Source organism: Diadema setosum, chromosome 14 (assembly GCF_964275005.1).
Source record: "Diadema setosum chromosome 14, eeDiaSeto1, whole genome shotgun sequence".
Taxonomy (NCBI): Eukaryota; Metazoa; Echinodermata; class Echinoidea; order Diadematoida; family Diadematidae; genus Diadema; species Diadema setosum.
This window is the reverse complement of record NC_092698.1, coordinates 15,922,795-15,943,188: the sequence shown is the minus strand read 5'-3', so window position 1 is coordinate 15,943,188 and position 20,394 is coordinate 15,922,795. Positions and strand designations below refer to the sequence as shown.

The 20,394-nt window shown below is 36.3% G+C and overlaps 1 protein-coding gene across 1 annotated transcript in view; it reads right to left on the bottom strand.

Annotated features, from left to right (window-relative positions):
• The window catches only part of LOC140237425 (glutamate decarboxylase 1-like), a 50,751-nt gene that overhangs the window by 8,580 nt on the left and 21,777 nt on the right, over positions 1-20,394 (bottom strand). The window contains exons 2-9 of the mRNA XM_072317347.1: positions 17,274-17,507; positions 15,361-15,451; positions 9,250-9,356; positions 6,183-6,298; positions 5,400-5,479; positions 3,950-4,004; positions 3,170-3,286; positions 1,272-1,336 (exon numbers count right to left, since the gene is read on the bottom strand). Of these exons, the coding sequence (XP_072173448.1) occupies positions 1,272-1,336; positions 3,170-3,286; positions 3,950-4,004; positions 5,400-5,479; positions 6,183-6,298; positions 9,250-9,356; positions 15,361-15,451; positions 17,274-17,507 (865 nt within the window). The remainder of the gene's footprint in view (positions 1-1,271; positions 1,337-3,169; positions 3,287-3,949; positions 4,005-5,399; positions 5,480-6,182; positions 6,299-9,249; positions 9,357-15,360; positions 15,452-17,273; positions 17,508-20,394) is intronic.

Genomic DNA, 20,394 nt, shown 5'->3' with positions numbered 1-20,394 from the left:
CTTTCTCATTCTTCTCACATAATACTATGGCAATGTGTTCCAAATGACAAAATTCAGGATGCAATAACCGATCGAATTCATACAGTACATAACGTTGAAAAAGCAGCTAACATGAGGCGGTTCCGGAAAATTTTAATTCACTTATCTCAGAAAAGATGACATCATCAACCAAAGAACAATGTTATTGTGCTCACAATTATCCCCCCCCCCCAAAAAAAAAAAAAAAAAAAAAAATCACATGTTTTTGGTTGATAAAATTTGGAAATATGTATATCCCCAGAAGAAACCATCATTGCAGGTTTATTGAAACGCTACGACACGTTGAAACAATGGATTCAAGTTTTGTTTTGTTTTGTTTTTTTCCTTACGAGTTCATAAAATTCTGCAGGTGTACACTGTATGAATGTGAGGCGTCACTTCATTTAATTCAAACATGTGGTCACCACCAATGTCACTCCTTGCATGTCAAAAAGTAGAGTTCTGTAACTTTCTTTCATCTCAGGTTCTATCTTTATCACACCGGTCTGTTCCATTCTATGTTCTCTGCTAAATCTAAACTTGAATCTGGTGTGAAACGGAGCATTGCTTAAAATCAGCTGCATTGATAAAACGCAGTTACGATTGTCCTTCGGATTCTATTGTTCATGATATCAGCTGTTAACAGATAATGTAAAGAACATGTAATTAAAAATTGCACCTCACAATGATAAATAAGACAACAGGAATACTATTTTACCCTTGTATTGATCAAAGAGAATAAAGCGGCGGAGATTATAGATTGCTAGAGATATCCTGCAAAGATCTATGGCTTTGAAGCATTACGGAGTGCAGCTCTTGGTAACTAATTACGACATTAAACGCCCCGGTACAAAAAAAAAAAGGAGTAAAAAACTGTTAGATTTTGGAACAAACAGAACCCACGCAAAGTGAATCCTTACACTCCTGTAATTAACCCCAAACTGTGTGGCTTTTCGTCCTTGAAATGTTTGTCATATCAACATCCACCTCTCAAAGGCACGTCCATACTATCTTCAACCCTGCTTTTTAATACCCGCGCTCATTACACTGTTACAGAAAAAGATAAAATCTGCAATATTTCAAGGAAAAATCATGCGGAGCTTCAACACTTCCTTAATAGCATCAGGCATTTAGGGCCTACATTAAATTGCTGTACTAAACAACAAGACGTTACAAACGATCGACAATGTACATATTACACAATATACAAACTACGTTGCTTTTACAAGCAGACGCCATTAGGTTGTACTCACCGGTTGAGTCCTTCTAATTTGTGTCTGTGCTTGCGTGACAGTAGAGCGCCACCTCCCCATGCAGCCTACGTTGAGGAAGAATCATCAATGAGAAATCAACAATGTATAGAAATTCACACAACTGGCAGCATGACCAATACATATCCTAAGTATGTTGTTATCTTGACCCGTGGCAAGCGTTTTTTTGTTTTTTTTTTTTTTTTTTGGTGGAAAACCGTGAACTTAGCTGCAGATTATATTCATGCACAATACGTATTAAAACTATTCAGTTTCCACAAGACCAACCTATCGCTGACGTGTTTTCTTTTTTTTTTTAAATAAACTCGAGCACGTGATGTAGCTCTAAAATGACAAACGTGTATAAAAATAAAAAAAAAAATCTGTGAATCCTTACAATGTTGTTTATAAATGTCGCCATGAAGAGGTTTCAGTATAGTTCCTGAAGACATACAATCAACTGATCAACGCAATCAAGTAGGTCCCTTACCATGATTACATACCAGAGATTTAAAAAAAAAGAAATACCTATTAAGGACGTAAAAAGAAGAGAAGGTCTGAGCAAATAAAACATATCGTACATTACACAACAAACACACAGGAAGCCGGGAACAAGAGGAAGAGGAATCTGTAAACATGATGAATAAAGCGATAAATATGGTAGTGTATCTATCAGGATGACATATCCTACTCTTACTGAAATGTACGAATATACAAACTATTTCCATAGGATATATTTGCCTATCATCTAAAGTCTACGAATAGAAATAACTGAAAAGGTAGCTTGGAAACGGAGGAAAGCCATAGAAAGGGTACGATGTGATTTGAATTTGACAGACACGATTTTAATAAGTTTGTTGGCCATTTCGAAGTTAAGGATATGTGAATAATGACAGTGAGGGAGATTTTAAATCTTAGAAAAATCTGGGACAAATAAAAATGAGCCTAACGGAAAGGATTAAATCTTACAAGAACTTCAGTGAAGGTTTAATCAAAATCGGATGAAACTGAAGGAAGATATGAAATTGCGAAGTTTTGCTGATTTTCACGAAACAGTTCCTGAACCGCCAATATATCATTATTAATATGCAAATAGTGAATTGAATATCCCCTAACAATTTGCCATACAGTATGCAGGGCCTACTTGAAATCATGAAATTTTCTTCTTTCTTTCTTTCTTTCTTTTTTCAATCAAACGCAGTTATGCCCCAGTCTCGATCCTGATACAGTCTGACTGATCATTACTTTGAACATAGTCAGTAATGAATAAAATAACGTTTTACACTCTAATAGCAGAAAATTTGAATTTCATCATTTTTGGGTACCCAGTCAATGGAAGATTGTGAGGTGCGATAACATCATTAGTTCACTCATTTTTTTTTTTTTTTTGCATATTTATATCAGCATAGTTAGGGAACTGTTTTAAAGAAATTAGCAAAACTTCAAATTGTCATAACTTCCATAATTTTAATCCGATTTTGAACAATTTTTCACTGTTGCGCTTGAAAGATTGTACTCTTTCTCATCAGAATTCCTAAAGCCTGGCCTGGAAATCTCCTCTTTGAAAAACAAACAGATGGCATACGATGTTGCTTCAAAACAGTGCTATAAATGCAGCTCAAAAGTTCACTGGAAACTAGACCATGGTTAGAAAAAAAAAACATGGAAATTTTGAAAAGCTATGTTTTAAAGTATACTTAATTCTTCAGTCAAATGCTGGTGGGCTGATCTAAACTGACTTTTTTTCTGTTTGTTGTCTTTTTCTCTTTCTTCCATTTCTCTCCTATGCTATCCAGCTATCTATCTATTTATCCATCTGTCTATCTATCTATCTACTTATCTATCTATCTATCTATCTACCTATCGATCGATCGATCTTTACAAAATGTCTACAAACGTACGTCAACGTGCATCCAGAGGTTGTACTTCGTACAGATATCAGCAATCTTGTTGATGGGATCGTAGGCTCCGACGACAGTCGTTCCGGCCGTGGCGTTAACGAAGAACGGTTTGTCTCCCTGTGTGGGCAATATAAAATACCAATTTACATAATCATAACCAAACATTAATTTAGCTGTAACTTAGGCTGATGCATTATTCTGATCCCTATCAGATAACAAATTTGGTCGACCAAAACGTGTTATTGGATCAAACACCGATCACTTTTGAAGTCAAAATCGCCAAACAGTGATCTTTCACATCGAACAGTGACTTTCACTCTTTGTGACCAGAGAAGACAATTGAATAAGATCGTTCATATCCCTCTCGAATTCTGTTTTAAGCTAGCATTAATTTCTGGATTCTTGGAAAATTAAAAACATGTCACGTGAGATTGTTACTTAAAATCACGGTGTGAGTGGTAAAATGAAGGAAGGCTGAATTATTATTTGGCATTTGCCACATCAATCTCGAAATTTCGTAGAGTTTAGCTCACAGATTAGAAAACGAAATATTCTTGTATTCAATAACAGTTCACTGGTCTCATATAATAATTATTGCATCACTTCTTCATTACTCATCTTTCACGAATATCGCTGCAACCAGACAGTGAATGGTCGATACGTTTAAGTTTATAAAGCTGTTCTTTTTTTCTTTTTTTTTCGTGTCTTTATGCGCTGAAATGGTTTGCAGCCAATTCCGCAGCAGGGCGCCAACTTCCGTCAGCAACCGATCATACTCACTCGCCCGATCGCCTGCTGGACTTTGTTCTCTAGATCTTCGGCGTTCATCTTACCCCTGGATGATGGGTGAAAAGTAAGACATTGATTCTTAGCTGAATTCCTCTGAAATTAGTACTCAAGTCCATGAGTGTTTGTAAGTTTAACTTATGTTATCAGGACATTTCTCCCTATGAATCACAGTGCACGATGTCGTCCGTATTTGTGGGTTTAAGGCGGAACTTCCGGAAGCTATAAATTGCTTTGTTATCATTCAGTCTACATTTATCGCACGTAGATCGACTCTAAGACCACAAGAATTTGTTTAAAACGTTCACAATGGTTCAAGGATATTAAGATAGTTTAAGGAATGCCTGATGCGCTCAGGAAATGTAAGATGCAGTCAAGAAATACTGGAATTTTACACAAATTCAAACATTTTTTTCCTAAGCATATTTTGAAAAAGTTGTATTCCACGCCTATATTACCATATTTGAATTACGGTATACTTGCCTAGGGGAATTATGCAAAATCACCTATCTAGAAAATATTCAAGGTACATAAACGGGCTATACCTTCAGTCAACCTGGCTGTTTCTTTATTATTATTATTATTATTATTATTATTATTATTATTATTGTTAATATTATTATTATTATTATTATTATTATTATTATTATTATTATTATTATTATTATTATTATACTAACAAGAATCATTTTTTCTTTGAAAACAAAATCCTTAAGGTTGCTGATTTGTTTTGTTTTTTACAACTTAGGCACAAGTCATTTATGTATTAATCATCTCCCAACGGCATGCCTGACATATTTACGCATATGTTTCAGAAAACCTATGCGGTTCATGCATACCCTGCAAGAGATTCATTTCACCTTCCATGTACTCTCACACTCAAAAAACAATTGTTTGGGTTTTTTTTTTATCTTCCGGAGATTTAATGAATAATGTTCTTCTCTGTTCATTTCCAAACAAATTCTCAAATCAATGCTACTCAATGGTTATAATTTGTCTGACTTCATTCCTTTTACCTGTTATTTTACAATATCCTTCAGTTAATGCAGGGCGGATCATTTGAAGTGTACGTTTGCTTTACCGCTGGTTTCAGCATTAATTCAATGTCCCATAATCTGTACACTAGCTCTCATTCTTTGAATGTGTTATAAATTTGATGGAAGATGTGCTCGTATACTTGTGTACTTCTTATGTATTTTTTTTCACTCAGTTGTTACTCTTTTCCTTTTGCTTTCACATTGGTCACATTGGTATATTTTTGTTCCTTTTGTTATTTGTTCGACAATATCAATATCAGCAACAGAACGCATGTTCAATGAGCCACGCCCCTTCAATCAACCAAACTACATTTAACCCTTAACCACCCCTCCCACACTGACCCCCCCCCCCCCCTTTACAAACATCAGTGTTAGGAGTTGAAAAAGTGGGCGCCTTGACAACTCGCCTGTCATCCGTCTCCACCAGGATGAGATTGTCTGTTCCAATGCCGAGTATGGCAGCGGCCCGCTTGATCGAGAAGTGGCTCTGTCGGCGTGACATGAGAAACGAAAACAGCAAACACAGTTATTCCTGATCGAGAGGCAAAGATGACATCTTCAATGACCTACCTATGATTACTCAGGAAGCACTGAGATAGACCGATGTGCAGAATGAATGGGCATGATAAAATCCGATGCTACGATGCATTACAATCTCACGTAGGATGGTTGTGCCATTGATAGGCACTCTACAGAAAATAAGGGAAATATGTAAGTATAATTTCATCGCTTTGAAAGACCCAGGTGCCCGCAACATAGGTATGATTGTGCTGCTTTATCGTAGTTTAGTTTGATTTTGTTGCATTCTCATGCAATTACAGGTTTATACCGTGTATAATGATATAATAATGCGTTTAACATTATAACAGCCTATTAAGCAGGAATGATTATCAGTGAGATGGAGCGTATTGATTAGAAAATTAAAGTGTATATTTTTTCTCTTTGTGAAATCACGTCGCACATTTGTATATATAGCTAAATGTTGTTTCATATCTCAATCTCATTCAATCAGGGATTAATCATTTCATCTAACATCTCAGCTTATCGTGGGGAAAAGGCCGGGTCATGGAACGGCAGTGTTTCATTGCAACTATCAGTAATAGTTCTACTTTCAGAGTGGTCAAGTACTTTTGTTGTGGTTTGTTTGTTTCTTTCTTTCTTTCTTTCTTTCTTTCTTTCTCTTCGCTTACATGTTCCGATGTAAACATGACGAGGTTTGGCATTCCAGTCATTCCACGGCGTTTGCAAGCTGGGAAGAATTTGTGTCTTGCAGCCAGCACGGCATACAGGTTGCACACGGCACCACCTATTCACAGAGAAAGAGAAAGGGGGAGAAAGGGACGGAGGAGAGGACATGAAACGTATTCCGTTGCTGTTGATGCAGAGATGTTTCTACAGGAACAACATAAAAGTGGTCACGTCAATCCTTTTGTCACTGCGTTACACATGATTTGTCGTATCGTTCATACTCACGTTATGGATGCCTCTTTCAGCTAAAATAGACACTAATAAGCCAGTTCGTAATTAGCTCATGCACACATTAATACAAATAACCTTTCTTTTATTCTCATTTGGTTAGGCACTTCACTCGTTTTCAAAGCGGCATAATGCATAAGCTTGTCCGACATAACAATTTATGAAATTCATGTTCAAAACAAAGAATGAACTTGCGTTGAGATCAGGTGATCAGAATATTCCATCAGTTCACAATTTAGCATGCATCCATTTCATTGTTTTGTATTGAATGCAATAACAGCCTATTTCCTTTTATATTGCGAAATACCATTCTTGCTGTCAGGTGGATGTGCTGGCAAGCACCATTTACATAAGGATCACATGAATAATCATCGCATCACGATGCCTATCTCAATAAATTTACAAACCAAACTGCCTGTTGGTATAAATGACCTTTTTCTGCTCATGCCCAAAGTGGAATTACGAACTGGTCTATATGGCACGACCGTATGTTAGAATTGAGATCGACTTAATGGGAATTTACCCCAATATACAGATATAAAATTGGATTCTTTAAATGTAGAATAAAATGTTATTCGTAGATGACGTTTTTCAAAAGTATGAGTATTCAAACAGTGATAGTTCTTTTTTTTTTTCATAGCATCGTAAAAGAGCACTTGACTCGCCTCCATTACAAGGTAGGAGGAATGATATCCCCCGATACATTTAAAGAGAAAAGGGTATGTATATTTTGCATTCCCCTCCCCCCGAAAATGGAATGTTTTTTGTGTTGTCTTTTGATTATTCTACGGTGACAAAGCGAATCGTTGTAGCTTTCTCATATAGGTATGACAGCACATGGATAAAAGGCATGATTAACAATTTGCAAAAGAAACAAAAACCCAGCTTTAGTGCTTACAAATAGTTCTAAAATGTGAGTGAGGGATAGAAACAACCAGTGTAAAAAAGGTAATCATCATATTTTTTTTTTAATGTCAGCAATAGGTATAATAAAATTGTGTCTAGTCTAAACCGTCTACAGTTATGGTTTAGTGAGAAAAATAGTGATGTCTTCTTTTATTTAAGGCTTTATTTTATTTTTTTCTCTTTTCTTTTTTTTTTTTTGGGGGGGGGGGGGCAATAGCATTTGTATATGATTGAAAGTGTGTGTTTGTATACTAGGACCTATAGGGAGATGGCCTTCTAACAAAACAGTTTGTCATTTTACATATCAAAATAAGAGGATATGTGTAGTGTTTCTAAACATGATAAAATCATGGACCTAATACACATGGACATTCATCGTATCGTTAATGAATTCATGCACCTGTACATCTCAATAGCGCCACAAAGACATTTTTAGCATGCTTCACTGCTTTGATCCCATGATCGTCACCGCCAGCAAGCCGGGAGAAGAACAAGACGGAGATTCGAGTAATCTAAAACTATATGCGCAGAAGAAAATAACTAAAAAAAAATTAAGTAAAGTGAATGTGCAGTTGTGGTGTATGTTAGGAAATCATACCTCAAACAATATCGCTTGGGAGAAGCAGGCAGTTTTTAAAAGAAATCTAACATTTTGGCAGAATAATTGTCATTTGTGATCTCAATATTTCACTTTTTCGCAGCTTATTCCAGAGCAAAAAGGGACGGTAATGGTAGAGAACAGGTATATCTTGCCATTATAGGCAAGGTCTTATGCGTGTGCGAAAATGTGCGAATCAGCAATTGCCCATCTTTTGACACAAAATTTGTCATGATCTCAGGTTTGTTGCTCCTAATCATCTGTATTTATTCAAAGACATTTCCGTCTGAAAAAGGCACATCAGCGAAACAAGACTGAAAAGAGGGAAACGATTCTTTTGTTAGTGACGATACATGGTCACAAAATCGTTATTGTCCAGACACCTGAATGTACTCATTGAAATGCACATAATCATGTGTCGGCGACGATCATTACATCAAGGAAAGACTGCCGTGAACAGTCCATGTATATTAGGTCCATGATATACGCCATGCACTCAGAATCTTTGTAAAGAACCATTCATCTCTTTTGGCATACTTCGGCCTAATACTCCCTAATGTGAATTCCGGTAAGAATATTTTTGGTGTAAATATTCTGGTATACGACTTATACATTGAACATCTAGGTAATAGCCCGAGAAAGGAAAGGCGTGAATTCAGGCCTATAAACAACTCCTCGCCTACAAATTACCTATTTCCAATTTACATAATTGCTTAGACACAACACCTGCTACCACTTCATTACAGTTCAAGCTTCTTCCCTTTTTTTTAACCACATTTGAATCAAGTGGGTGAAATATCCAAAAATATCTTTGAAAAAGTGGACAGCCTTAATCTGGCAGATAGTCTGTGAGGCAATCAAGCTGTCATTTTTACTTTCGAAGAAATGCATTTATAATTTTGATCAATCAAAAGGTGTTTCAATCTCTCATTTCAATGGAACATGCCCTCTGTGGTAAACATGCGCCCCATTTAATTTTTACTCTATTGTTATTGCTCAACAACAAAAAAGCAAAGCACGATTTCCATCGAGAACATAATACAAACGAGCATAAACACATAGTTTCAGTGAAACAGCTTTTACAAAACTGCATAACGAAAGAAGCACCATATATATATATATATATATATATATATATATATATATATACACATATATATATATAAGGATGTTAGGGTCAGTTGCATAATAATGTTATATATGATATACTCACGAACGATAGCAAAGAAAGGATGATTTCAGAGGGAAAAGTCCTTCCTCTCCCTCCCCTCTCTCACCTGGTGCAAAGACGCCATCACCGTCCTTGAAGCCCACAATCTCCCTCATCTTTTTCAGCGTGGCTCTTTCCATCAAGACAAACACGGGGGCGATCTCATACGTGAACCTGGATGAAAACCGAGAGCCATCGTAATGAGTGTTGGCAATACAGTTTCATAACCATGTTATCGCTTTAGTCACGATATGCTGCTGAAAAAATCCGAGACACAATTGGGTACTGAAGTGTTTGGAATACCATATCCAAATTATAAATGGCACATACTGTTATTTCCACTACCATTGCAGATGTAATCACAGCTGTTATCGTGATTGAACAGTTAGCTCGCTGCAAGCAAGGTCGCCCGACGAAAGACTGTTCAGGGAAAACTGGTCGATGCATTGGCCTGCAAACCTTGTGTTATCAAGTTTGCTAGTTAAATAGAACTAGTTGTCTTTGGTATATCGTAGATAACAGATAGATATCAAAGAATAAGAGATATATAAAAAAAAAAAGCAAAGTAAAACAAAGTAGTCCTTGTAAAGGCTGCGTCTCATCTTTTATCAAGACCGCTTTGTTTCTTGGTTATATTTAAGCCTTTTTTAAACAACATTTTCATCAAAAAAGTTGGAAACCTGAAACTTTATCTTAAAAAAAAAAACACCCACTATACCATTCCTTGAAAATAGCTAAGACGTTGTATCTAATAGAGGCGAGAGAGAGAGGGAGAGAGAGAGAGAGAAGTAAGCCCCGAGTTTGAACACAGAAATAAAGGGAAACATGAATGCAAGATTAATGAATGAACCGAATCCTCGAAGCACATAATTGTGTTATCTTCAAGGTTGACACAGGTCTGATACTCTACGACTTCAAAGATTTTGGCCGAGTATCCATGATACTGAAAACAACCAGCATGGCTCCTAGCTGATACACAGTTATTAGTCTCAAAATTCTCAGCCGAGGCATTGCTACTGTACAAAGTAATCGATGTATCGAGAGCGTAAATCGCAGACGACAGTTCGATGCGTACGTATCGGCAGACAGAAACTGGATGGAAATTGCTGGATAATTCGAATAATGAGAGATGTACACGTTTGGTTGAAGCCTTAGAGACGTATAGGCAGTCAAACCTCTTGAGAATATTTGTCGACTAGAGGCATCACGTCATGCACTGGGGCACAGCGATGACATTTTGACCATTTCGAAGGTCAAGCGCGTGGTTAAAAGTACAGGTATATGCGCAGTTGACGTTAAACCCTATCCCAAGTTCTTTCGTCAACCAATCTCAAGAAGGAACAAACTAACAAAAACACATTCGTTATTAAAAGGACAAACAAAGAAACGAACAAAACAACAAATATTCCTTCACTTTCTGTCACAAAATACCTTCGATTATCTTCACCAGTAAGAAAAATAAATAAACAAATGAAGCAAATTGACACAAGGAAGCATAATAAAACAATAAAATTGGTCTATATCGTCATGTGCAGCATTATTTTTACCCTTGTGATAGTACCATTAAATTGTAAAAGCGGTTCTTTTCATGTCTGCTGGAATTTTAAAAAAAAAAGAAAGATTGAATTAGACAGGATATTGACAAATTTATGAAATAGACAAACCAATGAATTCGATTTACCACTGTTTAGGACGATTTTTGCAAAGTCTATCTTCTCCTTCGCTGGACCTAAATTCTGGAATTCCCTTGACAGCAGCATAAAAGAATCTCTAAGTTTCAACACATTTACTTTGAAATTACAGAATTTTTTTTATTAATTCTTATATCACTGGGGATTTGCATTTTTGAAAGCTGCTAATTAATTTCTTTGCTGCTAGCGTCTTTAACTTTGTTTAATTTATTTCATAACCGTTACAATATATTATTCATAATACTCGGTAAGACCAAAGTCTCATGTGCCTTGGCATCGACCCTTGAACTCTTCCTCCTTTGCCCTTTCCTCAGTCTTCCTGTCCCTTTCTGGCCTTTGACCTCCTGTTTATTCTTTCAACGCGTATGTAAGAGAGCTGCTTTGTGTCTGTCTGTGTGTGCGTTTGTGCCCGTACTTGTTTTATGTTGCTTCCCGAGGAATATGTCTAATTGTATCGTTTCATTATTACTACAATTTTCACTGCTCACGAGGGGACTGCATTCTACAAGCTTGACTTTTTAGCAGTCCCCTCCATTTCCGACCTTTTCTTTCGAGTTCAAGTTCAAGTTCAAGTTCAATCATAGTTTATTTCCAATCAAAGAAAATCAAAACGTAATGCAAAGTATACATATCATAATGATATTGTCTACACTTTTACCAAAGGTTCATGTAATATACGAAATAAATTATATACATCAACATATGTACAATAATCAGAAGGAACGATGCGTATACATGTATACTTCGCGAGCTTTCAGAAAATAACTTCAATTTTGGAAAATAGCGATCCACAAAAAAGCTAAGCTTGTAGGACGTGGATCCCTAGATAATTGATGAGTAAGCAATATATCATTCAAGTTTGTTTTATTATTTTCTTACAGCATTTATATTAAACATAGATTACTTAAGTCGTTTGTAAAAATATAGCTATACGCTGGCTTCGACAATAATAGGAAATAAGTATCAATGCTAATGCCCAGACGGTGTTCATTGAACTGGTATACCGGGAAAATATAAGAAGGACGACACACTCGTACAGACATTCAGTTATCCACACACATATACGACGCGAGACAGTACCGAGAAGAGAGAAGACGGTGACAATACAAGTCTACGAGGAACAAAGACAGGAAGGAAGAGGAAAGAAGAATAAAGAGAGAAGAGAGGTCTGCATACAGAACACGCCAAGTGCTGCGACATCAGGACAGGTGAAACCTCAAGCATAAATTAAAACAATTAATTCAGATTATCTAGAATTATAAATAGATAACAAATGTTATCTATTTTTTGAATTTGTATTTAAATTTCTGAATTTGTATTTAAATGTGAGGAATGAGGGTGAGTCTTTTAAGCTATTATCTAGATTATTCCAATTGTTTGTTATGATTTAGTCACATTTTGTCCATGTATTTCTTCAACTTAAGTATGTTTATTGTTTCATGTAAACAAATGACGTGTATTTGAATTTCATTTGGATATGCAAAAGTTACATTGTACTTAATTTGTTTATATGCAATTGTCATGTATGCTTTGGCCGGAAATGAAATAAAAATGAAATGAAATGAAAATGAAATATTGACCGAATCAAGGTAAATGTAGTTTATTGCAAGAAAATAAAATGAAGAAGGACTGGAAAGATAAAGTGAAGAAGAGGGAGGGAACTCTGGAGGTACTGAACATGAGCCGAGTTGAGTTGAGTTTATTCTGTTTCATCACGGTTCATTCACTTCAGCCGATGAATATTCTTCTGTGAATCCGATTAGTATAATCATACAATTACAAAAATACGCTTTATACATAAAATAGCAACAACAAAAAAAGAAGAAATAGAAGCAATTGCAAAAATACGCTTTATACATAATATAGAAAAAAAGAAACAGAAGCAAAATATGCAGAATTATGTAGCTTAAACGAAAGGAAATCAAACTAATTAAAGATTAAAGTTACTCATCAGAACTAGAAGAAGGAGGGGAAAATATACGATCTTAGCATTCAATGCAGTAGATTTTTACAGATATACCGGTAGATTTGTAAGTGATCCCACATAACTTGCTGTCTTGCTCGTTTATTCCGTTAACATGGCGAAAAAGTGTAAACTGGCACTTACTTACATTATACGTGCACACTAACACCCACACAAACACACATACACACACACGCGCACACACACAGGCAGGTGATATTATCACACGGACAAGTTATAGTTGTTGCTCGTTGCACATATATCAAACTCTTCACCTTCAATTTGGGTTCAAATTAAAGAGTGTTCTTTAGTAGCTATAGATATACATGTATAGATTAATATAGAAATAGATATATATATATACTTTTTGTATAATCATATTATTGGTATACTGTTGTCTTTTTATTCGAGTGATCCGTCTTTTTACAAGCTCCGCTTTTCAGCAAATCACTCTTTTCTATTGTTGTATTTATTCTGTTTGCCATTGCAAAATGTGCATCGTTTTTCCAATTATAATCCGCACACATAGTATTACACTTTACGACATTTTTTTTTTCAAATTGTCCAACAATATAAATTGACAAAATGTGTACTTTGTATTGTGTATTACTTTTTGTTTGTTGGATGGAAATAAAGTGTAATTGCATTAAATTGAATCAAATTTAATAATTATAGTATGATACACTATAGCAACGGAAAAATGTATATATTACATATAATATTATAAACACAAAGGTGATTTTATTCTGAAACTTGATGGGTTGATTGCAATTATTAGTCCACATTCTCTCTTAATAGTTTGGAATTCCCTATCCCGTCACTGAGAACCTATATCAGCAGATCAAAAGAAGAAAATAGAAGAAACAGAAAATCGATTCGCTGAAAGTAATATCTTGCGAAAGTAAGCAAGATGGATGCGAGCAATCATTGGTGGACTTAAGCCTCCATGGATCACCTGCGAAGGATTCGCGCCGGTATCCGTTGTGATATGACTATCGATCAATGGTAAGCACTATAGGAGAGCGATATGGTATGGAGTCACGTGTTCAGTGTTACGGTGCGCAGAGTACACGGGCAGCGCTGACTGGTAAATAAGTGCTGACGAATAGCAAGGGGAATCGGTGGCAGCAGCAGACAGGGCGACTGTTGCGGCGGCCGAGTGTCTCAATCTCAGCGGGATAATGCCTAATATAGATCCTACCAACTTTTTGTTTAGCCTCCATGGGAAATTGATCAAAAGACTCGGGCAGTTATGTTGAACTGATGACGGCTTGCAACTTGAGGTACTGTGAGGGCGTTCTCCTATGAACTCTGCTTATACTTTTCATGATCCCTTTCAAATTGCAATGGAAGAACAGAAATGAGAAATCGCGTCGAAATGGTTCTGAAATGAATTACAGTATTAGCCGACGTCGATTTACGAACTTTTGGATGGTTATCGTTTCAGTCATTTCTTTCCTTCTTCTTTTTTTTTTTTATTATTATCCAACGATACGCTTTGAAGTAATGAGAGGCGGCAAAATCACGAGGTAATACAGACGGTAAATAAAGCTTGATGTTGTCATTACTGGTTGTTCTGCAACCGGGTGGCAAGGAACATACTGAAAGCTCAGTGTATGTACAGAATGCATCGATTGTCTGTCCGTACGCTTGCCTCCTTACCGGTCGGATTCTATCCGCACCGAGTGCACATAATCATAGCAAAAGCAATTATAAAAATATAGACAATGCTTCGCTGAAAATGGAAAACGGCTGGAATACAGACTATCACGGTCAACTTCTCACTGTAAAATCACGGTATCATCACAGCGTTTTACTAAGGAACACGCCACCTTCAAGACTCCACACTTGACATCTGTAGGCCACCATGACGATTTCACTTAAAAAAAAGAAGAAGATATATATACATATATATATATATATATATATATATATATTTACATACATGCGTAATGACAATGGTAATGATAGATAAAATGAAAAATTGATAGTAGTAATAAAAAAGAATTATACATGTAACCTGGAAAAGAGTTTATGTGAGCGAAATATATAAAAGACTTTTTTCTATAAAAGCTTGTTATCTGTCCATCGCACTCAGGGACCCTTTAAAGACACCACTCTTCGATAATTATCGGTTCGCAATTAATCGTAATGGCAGACGAATATGGAATTGAGTTCAAAAAGCCTTGCTCTCAACAGCTCTAGATATTGCGAAGAAATCAAACACAAAGTACCATACAGTCATGTCGATGAAGGTTGATTACGTCTTGCATACCCTTGACAAGGTACAAAATGATAAAATTGATGGTCAATCATCATAAATGCAAAAATAGAATCCATGATATCCTCAGTATCACAATATTTCCAATCCTTTTGTAAAGAATTTAAAAGAATGTAGTATTAAGTATCATAATCATTGCTGTAATAGTCTTACCATCACAGTACCACGCGTTTCAAAGCAAAACAACAAAAAACAACAAAACAGAAAGCTTATGGATTATTCCTTGTTACCATGGAAACTCACATGTTTGTGTTTGCTGTAGCAGTCAGCCATTCTCCCGCCATTGACACCACGTCCAGTCCCTGAGAGAGCTGATTGAAATACCGAGGGTGGCCTGCAAAATAAGTTTGGTTTCATGCGGTTCCTTTTAGTTTTATGTTGCTGGGTTTTTGTTTTTGGTTTTTTTTTTCTACGAGTTCAGCCTGTTTACTTTCATTATAAAGCAAAAGCTGTGGTAATAGAAAATCGGAGATGACAGTATACATTTAAGTCTGATCTTCTAAAATTCTCCTTTTAATGATATTCTTTCGCTCTACGTTCCCATTACCTTCTGGGTTGAACAGTGGAAAGAGGCCTCCCGCATGTGCAGAACACCAGTTTTAGCCTAATACCGTCGTCTTCAGCGTTCGCGTTGCAGATTTAAAGCGCGCTATTATCCCATCACCCTGTCTATGCATGTGGTAAAGATAAAGCTGACATTGCACACAGATTGCTGACAAACTTTACCTTCAGATTAAGATGACGTTGTCATCGAATGTCATCCTGTTACGTACAACCCGTAAGCTTTCACAAAACATAGCGTGCCATGTAATATTTTGAATCTCACAAAATTAATATATTATCCTATCTTCTTTTATGAATTCTTGGTAAAAAGAAGATAAAATGCACGAGTTTTTGGATGCAGTTTTCTGCGAAGGTGACATCAGATTGAAAAGCAAGATACACGACCAAATGAAGCAGTTAGAACGCGAAATACTAGCAGCGCATTTATTATAGCTCTGCAAAGTTATCAGCGGGGGCCGCGGTGTGTGTGTGTGTTGTGTGTGTGTGTGTATGTGTGTGTGTGTGTGTGGAGGGGGCGGGCTGCGTGACAGAGGGAGTTGTCTTTTCCTTTTTTTTAGATTACTTTTGAAGAGCAAAAATGGGGGGTGGGGCGGGCTGGGACTGCAATTCCCAGCACCACCCCCCCCCCCCCCCTCCGTTCCACGACCCCTAAGCAATGTTTACTCGATAGGTAATCATAATTATAAAGCTATCGAGACGCGGATAATTTTTTTATCGCTTACCCTTGCCTCCCTTCCCCGCAATGATATAGCAGATGCAATTTTCTTTAGATTGAATATCATCGTTCGTTCTCTATTTGAGACAGGAAATATGTAGTAATCTTTGCACCAGTCAAGAGATTTGATATTGGTTTTTAGCAATGTCGTGATAAGTGCTTAGACAAATTGTAGCGTTAGGCATACTTAAAAAAAAAAAACACGATACGAGTGATTGTGAATCATTTCACTGTTAAATATCTTTAAATTATGTCAATTTTGAGTGCCGAGGTGGACATTGATTTAGCAAGACGTAGCAAAAACTGTTGCCACATTTTCTTCTGTTGACACAGCGCAACCGTGAAACAGAAACATCTCAGCAACGTGTTCAACCGACAAATAAATGTATGTGAAGATGACAGTTGTAAATATCATGGGCAAGTTTGGCTATTATCAGGAGCACTAGATATACGATGCCATTGACGATATAATGCTGACATACATTAAATCAGTGTAATCACTCACCCACTGACTACTAAAGCCTGCAGGAGGCCGAGTGAAAATGATTTTATTGCCACTTTGGGAAATAAAGTCATGTTGATTTTGTCAACAATGACAGTGATTTCATTTTTACGATAACACTTTCTATCATTATTATTGTATTACTATTAATATTATCAACTGTTCTTATCATTGTCATTTTCATTGATTTAATTACTAAAGACATGCTTATCATTTTGTATCATTTCCTTGAAACGATAGTGCAGTGTTTCGGAAATGACGAAAGTCCGTTATGCTACGAGGCGCTTTTGACGAGAGTGCTTCAATAATGATTGTAAATGATTATCGTGACTGTTACACAGGAATTGCCAAAGAATACAAACCCACAGAACTAACCAGTGCGTACGCAGTATTTGAGCGTGTTCCTGCAGTCGTCGAGTATCTGGTCCAGGTTCTCCGCCTTGTCAGGGATCTCCAGGTGCAGCTTCTCCCGGAGGTCGTGCGGGTGGTGGAACTCCAGGAGCTTGGTACTCCGGTCGTACATGTTCTGGACGTACTCCACCAAGATCTCATGGATTTCCTTGAGAAATTTCCCCGTCAGACCGGTGGCGCCTTTACAAGGTAGAAGATCTGAACGGAATGAAAGGTACGAAAAGAGAGAAAGTGGATGAGTAATTCTGAGCTGAGATGTCAGGGTTTTATGTTTATTACTGTATTACATCGTAGAAACCGCCATCTTAATCAATTTCATCATTTTCAAATTCTTCATCATTAACGTGTTATTTATAGTGATCAAATATTAGCCTATCATCAACTACAACAGCAACAATATTATCAACGTCATCATCATCGGAATTACCATCATTGACAATATCATCTTCCAATGAGACCGAAATAATATATATATTTGGCTTTCATATCATGGAATTGATAACATTCATGTTTGGCTTTTATAATGTGTAGACATATTGAGTGAATGCGGCAATATCGGTAGACGCTGATGTGTTCTAATAATATTGCAACATTCACTCAATCCACATGTACATCTGGGTTTCATTCCCGTTTAAATGTCGTCTGTTGATGTTAACAGATATACTTTGGAGGCACCAGATTTCATCTTTCATTTAGAAACTAAATTGCTCCAAATGGCATTTATCAATTCTCTCTGATTTGAGTCTTGAGAAAAGCGGATCAGTTCTTTATCGACAGTAACATAATTATGACAAGGATCTAGATCTGAGCTCCAGATTTTACTGTTTTTTAATATGCTACGACGTGAAAATACCGGTGCTAGCAGTCTGCTAAATCGCGGATATAAACCTTTGTATGATTTCCGAGTTATTTCATTGCCCTGTCTGCATTTTTTTTTTCCTCCGCAGGGACAATAGCCTGAGTATGTAAGTGAAACTTGAATGACGATTTCTCCAGCCTATAAATGCCAGTATGTTGTATGCAATTCTCATGACTGTCTTACTACTATTATCAACTTAAAGGATTGTGCAGTCTCGAAACGACACCTGACACCTGACATTTGGAAATGGAGAAGACTGTTGGATTTTCAAACACCTTCTCACGAATAGACGGGCTCATACTCACGCGTGTCTTTCGATGACACACCACAACGCATACGGATGGTAATCTATATTCCCAAGGTACATTATATTTCGATTGTATATCATATTTCTTTCGGGGTTTTTTCAAATTTCTACCCGTTTTTTTTTTTTTTGCAAGAGAGAAGGAAGTAACCAATATGGAGTTTTTATAGATAGAAAAGATTTTGGATCAATCAGTATCAAATAACGGAAAATGTATCACTTTACAAGTACCTTATTGAGTGAACAGGGTGTCTAAGGGTGTCCTGATGGAAAAGCGATATGAAATTATTGTTTAATGGTTGTTATTCTCTCCATACGACGCGCCATACCTTGCCACAAACATATGGCGGTAAAAATCAGCTCTTTACGTGTGTCTGCCTTGTGTTTGTGACTACGTTTACGGTGTATAGATGCCAAACGGTGAGTTTGCCGGTTGAATGTTGTTCGGTTTTCTTTCTCTCTCTCTCTCTCTCTCTGTCTCTCCCTCTCTCTCTCTCTCTCTCTCTCTCTCTCTCACCATGGCCTCTTTCGTGTCCAAAAGAATGCAGTAAGATCGCTCAATTTGTACTTTCTTTCTTTTTTGAAGAAGTGAGTGTGGTGTTATTTTGTTGTTTCTTTGTGAAAAAAGAGCCCTCAGATGGATGAAAATTCTTACGTCGAGTTGTTTTTTTTTTTTAATATATATTTACGTCGATGTAGGGCAATTTGTGAATCAGTTGCAAAAATGGAGCCCTACTGAAAACAATCTAACAAATGTTGATAATAATGATATAGATATAAATCATAAATCAATAATAATAATAATAATAATAATAATAATAACAATGATAATAATAATAATAATAATAATAATAATAATAATAATAATAATAACTTTGATAATGATTTTTTTTTATACAACATATAAAATAGTAATAATATTAAATATCATAAACAAATCAAACATTAGTATTATTTAGACCTTGGTAATGAAATGTCTCCACAGGGGAAGTCATTAGAAAAAAGAAGAAAAGTCTCCACATGGGAGCTCATATCACAACAAAAACAAAATTATGAAATAGTCTCCATAAGAGAGCTCACAAGCTGCCTCTTTTGCATCACCGAAATACACAAACGGGCGCGTGTCCACACCAGCAACTACATACATAACTATACAACGCACACATGGAGGATCAACAAAATAACAAATTTTAAGACATCTCAAAGTCAAACATGAAAGTCAATTGAAAAATAACCAAAACTAAATTTCATATCAACAATTTCACAAAATTTACACTTGACACATTTATGCAAATCATAAATTGTGCAGGAGACTTGTACACAGATTATACTTGATTTTCATTTTTCAATTTATTTTCATATTTCCCACATATATCACAATAAAGTATGTAAATCCAAAAATTATACAAAACATAAATTAGATGAAGTTTGTCTTGGTGTAAACACAAGGTCTGTATACACGCGAATTGAACTGTGGTCATGATGCAAAAAATATGATGGGGCCTACGTAAAAGCAAGCTTGTACAGCTGCAGGTCCCGTGATAAATCAGATTAGGGGAAGTTTAAAATACAGATATTTTTTATTGATCACACAGAGGAAATAATTACAGTTGGGGTTACAACAGTTGCTAACACTTTGCGTTGCTATAATAATAATTATGATAATCACTGAAGTAACAGTGACATTTCGGCGTATCAGTAGCATTTAAAATCAAGTCTGGCGAGAGATGCCTGCGGTAATGAACTTTCTAATATCGAGGACATTGATGTTGTTATTTTGTCGAAATGTATGTGTATGTGCTCTATGATGCAATATACAGGAATCCCTAAAAAAGTGACGGTAGCTAAAGAAATTCATTCGACATTTCGTCTCATTCCTCGAGGTCCATATAAATCAGAGTTTACCATTGTTCAGAGGTGGG